The 8,723-nt window shown below is 31.4% G+C and overlaps 4 protein-coding genes across 4 annotated transcripts; 1 reads left to right on the top strand and 3 right to left on the bottom strand.

Moving 5' to 3' along the window:
• Positions 1-582: 582 nt before the first annotated feature.
• On the bottom strand, positions 583-4,279 carry LOC124428762 (late histone H1-like). Its single transcript, XM_046973230.1, has one exon. It carries the CDS (start codon positions 2,888-2,890, stop codon positions 2,036-2,038), a length of 855 nt encoding a protein of 284 aa, XP_046829186.1. The 5' UTR covers positions 2,891-4,279; the 3' UTR covers positions 583-2,035.
• A 5-nt stretch (positions 4,280-4,284) lies between these two features.
• On the bottom strand, positions 4,285-4,906 carry LOC124428765 (histone H2B). Its single transcript, XM_046973232.1, has one exon. The coding sequence runs from the start codon at positions 4,657-4,659 to the stop codon at positions 4,288-4,290; it is 372 nt and encodes a 123-aa protein (XP_046829188.1). The 5' UTR covers positions 4,660-4,906; the 3' UTR covers positions 4,285-4,287.
• Positions 4,907-5,085: 179 nt separating this feature from the next.
• Positions 5,086-7,537, bottom strand: LOC124428761. The gene is made up of 4 exons (XM_046973229.1): positions 7,169-7,537; positions 6,720-7,088; positions 6,124-6,536; positions 5,086-5,945 (listed from the first exon to the last, which is right to left on the bottom strand). Exons 1-4 carry the CDS (start codon positions 7,170-7,172, stop codon positions 5,346-5,348), a joined length of 1,386 nt encoding a protein of 461 aa, XP_046829185.1. The 5' UTR covers positions 7,173-7,537; the 3' UTR covers positions 5,086-5,345.
• A 280-nt stretch (positions 7,538-7,817) lies between these two features.
• LOC124428764 lies at positions 7,818-8,627 on the top strand. The gene is made up of 2 exons (XM_046973231.1): positions 7,818-8,209; positions 8,279-8,627. Exons 1-2 carry the CDS (start codon positions 8,035-8,037, stop codon positions 8,539-8,541), a joined length of 438 nt encoding a protein of 145 aa, XP_046829187.1. The 5' UTR covers positions 7,818-8,034; the 3' UTR covers positions 8,542-8,627.
• Positions 8,628-8,723: the final 96 nt, after the last annotated feature.

Raw genomic sequence — 8,723 nt, 5'->3', positions numbered from 1 at the left:
ATATTTATTATAAATATTACGTTTATTTTTTGCAGCATTTCAAATTTAAAACGTATAGAATATATTTTGAAAATACTTATATATTACCAAGTGGCTAAAGAAAAAGATTACAAAAAATGGTGAATGTAACCTATACTATAACACGCAATTCGGTCTAAATGTCATAGAATCATAGATAATGAACATTTACCTATTAAAAATATCATGTAAACTCTCATGGAATATAAATTATAAATTGAAGGGTAATAAAAGGTTCCTATTTAAATAATATTATATTTTGAAAATTCTCTTTATTCATCGATATATCTATTTAATATTAAATTAGAATTTCGCGCCAAAACGAACATGCGCCATCTGACGTGACAATTTTGTAATAATAAGATCAGCGTCCACTATACCGACCGAGTGGAGTAATAAGAAGGACTACCTCCTCTATTATCATGTGTTCCTATTCAAATTTCGAACGTTTTAGCGACAATATGGCGATCAATATATACGTTCGTCGTGTACGTGCGTGTGCGTGTGCCTATATTTCGACTACGTTGACAGACAGGATATCAATTTTAATTATTTATACTTCAATTATCAGGCACTTTTTATTAACTTTTATAATATCGTTTTATTCCATAAGGTTTCTTTAATATCTAAGTGTTTACGATTTAAATCTACAAATTATATAAATAATATTATTAATCAGTATTATTTATCTAGATTTCGTGTATTACGTAAATCAATTGTAATGCCGTCTCTTCTGAGTATTATGAAGACTTATAAATCCTATCTTTGTTTTCTTCGTTATATTTAAAGTATCTTACAATTGTTTTATCGATGATATCTTTATTTTTAAACTAAATCGATTACAACTTCGTTGAAAATACTAATGAAAATTCTTATCTGTATGCTATTATTAAATAAGGAGAAATTTTTGATTAGAAGGAATTAGAGATATATGAAAGTTTTTTCTTTGCGTAACGCTTAATGCCTTTTCTCTATTCGATATTAGTATGTTGTTCTATCGTGTGCGTCAGGTACTCTATATAACTAACGATTATAAATGTGGGACTATTATATGTCTGTCATATAATTGTTATGTCTATACATCCAAATAAATCGAATATTATAAGATTGTTGTAAAAGTATTAAACAATAAAGATCACTGTTATAGTAGAACCTTTAATAAACTCTCTAAATATAATCTATAAATGATAGACACAAAGATTTAACAATTTATATATATATATATATATATATATATATATATCGAATAAATTAAATAAATTCTCGTATGTCACTCTCACAATAGGCGACAGTATTATAATTATTTTTTGTTCCTTTTGTGCAAAGTACAAAGAAGAAAATAAATATCTCGTGTATCATGTAATCAAAAATAATGGCGATTAAGAAACGTAACTTGTTCTGACTTACACGTTGGACAGTGAAATAAAAAGAAAGGCGTTTAGGGAAGAACAAAAAAAATTAATAATAAGATCGCCAAGTGCAATATCTCCTTGCTCTTCTTAATGATGATCTAACTTTACTAACTATATATAATAATATATAAGTAGGACTTACCGTTACCTAAAACAACTACAAGCAAGATCGATATTTACCGCAAATTTGATATGAATTAATTCACTTAATTCTGACAATGAGACAAATGACGAGTTATCAATAAAAAGAAAAAAAAAAAAAAAAACGTAAGACAGATTGCGAAAAGAGAAAAAGAAAAGTACTGTGTCTACTAAGGAAAGGATAATCATAAAGAAGTAAAGAAAAAGGATGGATTACGAGAGAAAAGTCTCTCGGCATAGATTAAATTTCGTTCTTTCGCAATAGAAACGTCAAAACTGGATGCGTCTTCGACTCCGCCGGCGGGCTTTTGAATGGGAACGGCGCCATATTCAAAATACAAATCGCACCGTAGTATCAACTTGCGGGTTTTTTTCCTTGCGTTTTATTAGGAACGCACGATGGTCCTAAAATGGACCGTTCGAGTTTAACTTTATCCCGATGTGGATGATCGTAGATTATTGGCTCACTTTTTCTTAGCTGCTACCTTCTTCGTAGTTGCTTTCTTTGGTTTAGCTGGCGTCGTTGACTTTTTTACTGCTTGTTTTTTCGGCGTCCCTTTGGCGGTGACTTTAGATTTCGACCAAATTTGTACTTGGTGAACGGCGCTCTTAGCTTTCGGTGGTTTAGCAGCTGGACCTTTCGCCGTTTTACGCTTTTCATTGACCGCCGCTGTTATCGCGGCTTTCTTCACCGGTGATTTTTTACCTGACGTTGTCGTTGTCGTTGCCTGTGTCGCCACATTCGTCGTCGCTGCTATTGCTGCTGCCGCTGCCGTCGTTGCCGTTGTTGTTCCTGACGTTGCGATGCTCGTTGCCGTAGCAGGAACCGCAACGGTACTCGTCTTTTTCGAACTCGTTGACGTTGTTTTCTTCGTATTCGCTCGTTTCTTCGCTACTTGCTTCTTACTAGTCCCCGACTGTTCAGACTTGGACTTGGTCGTTTCGCTTTTCAACGAGGCCAATCTGAAAGAACCTGCTGCACCTTTTCCCTTAGTCTGTACCAATGTCCCGGATGCTACTGCACTCTTCAAATATTTCTTTATAAAAGGTGCATGCTTCTCTACGTCGAGTTTGTACGTCGTGGACATATATTTTTTGATAGCTTGAAGAGATGACCCATTACGTTCCTTCAAAGCCTTTATAGCTGCGGTCACCATATCCGGTGTACGTGGATGGGTAGGTTTGCTACGTGGCTTCTTAGCCTTCGGTACCGTATTCTTCCTCGTTGTAGACGTACTCGTATTAGTTTGTTGATTCGCTGAACTTCCAGTACCTGAGCCCGCTATTGCGACCGGCGAAGACGAAGTTTTCTCGGCCATCTTCTCGTTCAACGATAGTCCTCTCTCTTATATATCTTGACCTTTTCCAATGGATTCTTTTAGAATAAGACTTGATTTCGTTATTCTCCCTTTTCCTCCTTTGTTAAAACGACTCGGCTGTTGTTTCTCTCTAACACCAGAGCTCGCTATTTTCACAATATGACGCGCATTGAGAGAATCGACCATTCACGTACTAGTGTAGTATATTCCATTACTCGACCAATCAGCTTGAAATATTGATATATTTATGATCCATACACTTGAAATAATTCTACAAATTTTATTATATCAAGCAATTAGTTATACAAATTAATATGTCCAATATATGTACATACACGTGTATGATTATGTTACATCAAAATATTCTGCTCATTTTCATTTTTCATTATAGACTCACTTAATGACTCTAATGATTAATTGAGCCGAGCTATCATTTAAAAGTCCACCATCCATTATTTTTCATTTTTATTTTGAAGCTAATGCATGATATAACGGTACAGTAGTGATTTAATAAAAATAATAATGTGTTATAACACTTGAAAGTAATAATATTTATGTAAATATCTATTTCAAATATGAAACGATCCGCTATGATATATCGCATATAAATTGAAATTATTTCACCGTTTCCTTTGTCTATATGGCATTATGGGAATGCATAACATAATATACATATTAGTACATAGAAGCAAAAAAGAAAAAAATAATAATACAGTTTCACTTGTGTCATTTACATCAATGTTAATGATCTATCAATTCATTATCCAATAGATTTGTTTGACAAAGAAGTTATTTATCATAATGCTCTATATAATAATTATTGAAAATAGTAGAAACTTTGTTGAATTTGTATAAAACATATTTTTAAAAATGATTAGAAATATGTTTGAAGTACAACATTGTAATTTTCTATTGAATTCTCTGACTGTAGCTTCAGCAAATACTATCATTTTTCACTCTAATTATTTTAAACTTTTACATACAATGTACTTAAGATTATATTATAAAGTCACATCTATAGCAGCATTTATTGGTCTCTTTGACATGATACAATAGGAAATAAATAAATATAACACACACACACACACACACACACACATATATATATATATATATATATGTATATATATATATATGTATGCACATGCATACGTGTGCCATGATACGTGTGCGCATATATACGATGTGTATATATGTATACATGTAAATATTAATATGGAAAAATGACGAGACAAAAATATTGTATTATTTGTATCAATAATTCGGAGAAACGTCGTGAAAATATGAAAGTTTTCTTGTGAAAAGAAAGCGTGCGAGAAATTTCAACGAAAAGGAAAAGGGCACGTTAAAAGGTCCGATATAGGAAAAGAGAAGTAAAAATAAAACAAAAATGATAATTACTTGGAACTAGTGTATTTGGTAACCGCCTTTGTACCTTCACTTACAGCGTGCTTAGCTAATTCGCCGGGTAACAATAATCTGACAGCGGTTTGGATCTCCCGTGATGTAATCGTCGATCGCTTGTTGTAATGTGCCAGTCTAGACGCCTCAGCAGCTATTCTTTCGAAAACATCGTTAACGAAGCTGTTCATGATGCTCATAGCCTTACTGGATATTCCAGTATCCGGATGTACTTGCTTCAATACTTTGTAGATATAAATGGCATAACTTTCTTTCCTCTTCCGTTTCTTTTTTTTATCAGTCTTACTAATATTCTTTTGCGCTTTTCCAGCCTTTTTCATAGCTTTTCCACTGGTTTTAGGTGGCATTATTGAGATCGTATTCGGGAAGATCCTACACAGAATACTGTTCGAATCGTTATGAGGAGCACGGATCCTACGTTTTCTTTATGCCGTCGTAGGTTCTGCGCCGGCGTACCAATACCGTAACAAAACGCCCACATACCCCTGCTGGTCCGCTCGATGGTTAAGGATAACGATTCGGTCGGTCGGTTGGTCGGTCGGTCGGTCGGTCAAGGAGTGGTCTATATATTAAAGAAGGTCCCATTAAAAATATCATTTATTTACTTCTAACGTATTCATTTTCATTAACTTTATTTTAACTTTAATTATACTTCGTTTTATTTTGCAAATAAATCTTTCATTTATTTTTCTTTTTTTACAGAGTCTATATTATTATATACGAACGGTGTGAAGTCAAATACGATATTCTTTTGTTAAGAAAATCTATCCAAATTAAAAATCTCTTCAATCATTCGAAGGAAATTTGTCAATCTGTTTATTTCTTTTTTTTTATCAAACTTTATTTAATACAGCGTATAACAAGGTATATAACGAGTTTAAATTTATAAGTAATACATTTGACATAGTCCCAAAACTTTATATAACCTATATAGTTGTAGTTAAAAGCTTATAATAGTTGTAGTAAAATAAAATATATGTTGATTAAAAACAGATAATCAAATCTTTTATCTTACTTAATACTTAATTTCTTATTATTTTACGTTATTATTTGCCTTGTTACTGCGGCATTTTACTTCATAATGACCAACAATTTTGCAAATGCAGCATGTACTATTCTTTGCTGGACATTTGTTTCTATCCATCATATGATTCAGGCCACAAAATCGACAATTTTTTATTAACATCGCTTTAGAGCACATCCATGAAAAATGATTCTGCTTGGAGCATTTAGTGCATGTTTCTCCAAAAGCAGGGCATCCCTTAAATCCATGATCGCCTCCGCAAAAACCACAATTATTAATATACATCAGGCCAGGACAACATTTTGCAAAGTGATTTCTTCTTTTGCACTTGTTGCATTCTTTACCTTTCGCTAAACATTGTCCCTCTAAATGGAACTTACCGCAGTAATTGCAATTTTTGTTTTTGTCAAAATTTGATTGAATGCACAAATTCCATAAAAAAGCAATTTCTGCTAATGTTAAAACTGTAAATTTTTTGTCAAAATTGAAATCTGACAATTTACAACTAGCTAATGCAATGAATCGTTCTTTGCATTGCTTTTCTATATCGCTTGCCAATTTCTTTTTTAATATATAATCAACATTTTTCATATTTTTAACAGCATCGATCTTGAAAATGTAAATTATTATATATATGTGTGTGCGTGTGTGCGTGTGCGTGTGTGCGTGCGTGTGTGTGTGTGTGTGTGTGTGTGTGTGTACGTATATATATATCCATATATATAGATATATATATACATATATATAGATGTCGCAATTACATCATGTAATTTCATTTAAAACGTACCTTCAATCTATCCACATAATCCATGATGCTCTCATTCTCAGATTTAGTAGTTGTATTGAACTTATAATATGCATTAAACTTATTAATTAATACTGAGAAATTATTTTTATTTTCATTTGGATTAAATATTAACTTATCAAGAATTTCCTGGCTGACCACACCCATGAAATTCAAAAGAAAGTTTCCCCACAGATGATATTTTTCCTTGTTTTCATCCATTAGATTCAAAAATATTATTAACTGTTCTTTCCATATGGTCCAGGATTTCATGAAATTTTTTATGTCTACTAAATTTGGTGGAGGTTTAATCATAGTCTTCATGTTATCCTTTTTCTCAGTCGATACATTCTGTGTTTGTCCTATAGGTTTATTATCATATAATTCTTCCTTAGTGGGACAAGACGGTTTGGTATCTGATATAAAATAAACAAGTAAGATTATAATTAAGTGAAATTGTGATAATATAAAACATTATGATCGCAAATATGGTAATCTATATTCGACACCGATTAAACCAATTATTATTTATAAGAATTTATTCTCATCTAATGTATATTGTTATAAATATAAATCGATTGTGGAATATTTCATCTTACCATCTGAATATGTACTTTGCAGCTTTGGATATATATTATTTGGATGTATACTTTTTAAATATGTATTATTTGGATATGTACTATTTGGATGCGTACTATTTGGATGTTGTATATTATATGGATGTGTACTATATAGATGTGGATTATTTGGATATGTATTATTATATAGATTTGAATAACTTAAATCTTCTACTTTATAATTATCGTTTTTCTTCGTTTCTACTGGCTCATAACTCTGATTTTTATGCATAGTTCTCACATTCTTTGTGCTTAACTTAGTATTGTCTTCAGATGTCTTACATGTTTCCTTTACTTTATTCTTTTTGTATGCAGTTTTTGGTACATCGTATTGGTTAGGTTGTGAATTACCTGTAATAAAAATATTAATGAAATAACAACATTTTTTTTATTACATTATCCAATAATATCAATATAAAATTAATATGTACCCATATTTTATTGTAATAAATTTTCCTTTATATAAAAAAAATATATTTCATCCAAAATTTGATGATTTTATTGTTCTCAATAAATGGATCAATATTCTCAATGATCGTACGTCAATTATACACAGTTTCTATATTACTAAATACTTTTCGATTAATCAAACGACATCATTTATAAACTTTAACATACATTTCCTCTTCGCAGATATTGAAAGAACTGTGGGTTTCCCTGTTACTTCATTGATAATTAGGATTTTTTAAGATCTACATATATTTTAGTTACTAAAACGAAGTTAACATTTTTGAGATAAGGCGCTAGCCAATGAACGATCACATATTATTGACATTGCTAGTGTATAATAAAATAATGCATTTTTAAATACTTTATCGATCGATAGGATTATTATGACTTCCTATATCTTAGCCATTAAAAACGAAGTTGACATTCCTGAGATAAATCGCCGGCCAATGAGCGATTGCCAATTAAGTGATTAATGGCCAACCAACATTACATATTACATTGCATTATGGTGTAATAGGCCATAGAGTTGAAATTGTTGAAAGGCGCTAAAAACAAAAGACGAAACAGGCCGATTTCTCAGTTAACTTACTTTCTTTTGAAATATTTATACTTTCACAGGGAAGAAACTATATTTATAAATTTATGAATTCAATTTCTTTTCACTTTATGATGGATAATTAACATTATCCATCTTCTTTGTTATTCAAGCATTTCAAAATGGCGTAAATTAAATGTGTACATTGCAATCTCATAAAGTACAATGCAATTTTCTTAGGGAAAAAAGAAGAAGAAAAAAAAAAGCAACAAATATAACAAATTGTATCATTGAGTTTTTTTTTCATCAAAAATGAATAACGAATGTGTTTGCACAAGATGTTATCATCCAACGAACGAGTTCATCAATACCGAGGCTCCTTACAGCGAAGTCTCGCAAGAAATTGGCGATACTCGTATATCCATTAAAGTTTCTAAACGTGCCGAGGAGTCTTCTAACATTGACACCAATTGCGCGGATGCATACGGTATAAAATATAGCTTCATGATTTTGGATATATTCTGAATGATGAAAAGAATCGTTATTTTTATTTTAGGAAAAAAATGTCGAGAAGGTTGTACCAGAATGAACATAATCCCTAATGAAGAACCACCTCCGAAGGCTCCAGACGAAAAAATGTTTTTATTAAAATCGATAAGACAAATAACTCCCAATGACGATTTAAAAAAGGCCCTTGAACTCGAGTTTAAATTACCACGAAATTATTTACCTTTACCAACGGTACCTCCATCTCCGATTATAAAAATTCGAAGAACCGATAGAGACAAAAAGAAACACAAGAAGAAAAAGAAAAAATAATTGGAATTTTATGAATACGCCTATATAATATCAGAAACGTCTAACTGTATAACGATAAAATTAAAATGGAAAAAGTATATATATATGTGTGTGTGTGTGTGTATATTTTCTTGCGCCTAAAAAAGAAAAAAATTCCTCTTTTTTTCTTCTTTCTTACATAAATGCATTTCTCGCTCTGAGAT

This window comes from Vespa crabro, chromosome 13, assembly GCF_910589235.1.
Source record: "Vespa crabro chromosome 13, iyVesCrab1.2, whole genome shotgun sequence".
Lineage (NCBI taxonomy): Eukaryota > Metazoa > Arthropoda > Insecta > Hymenoptera > Vespidae > Vespa > Vespa crabro.
Note: the sequence above shows the minus strand (reverse complement) of the source record. Positions and strands in the feature narration are given on the sequence as shown.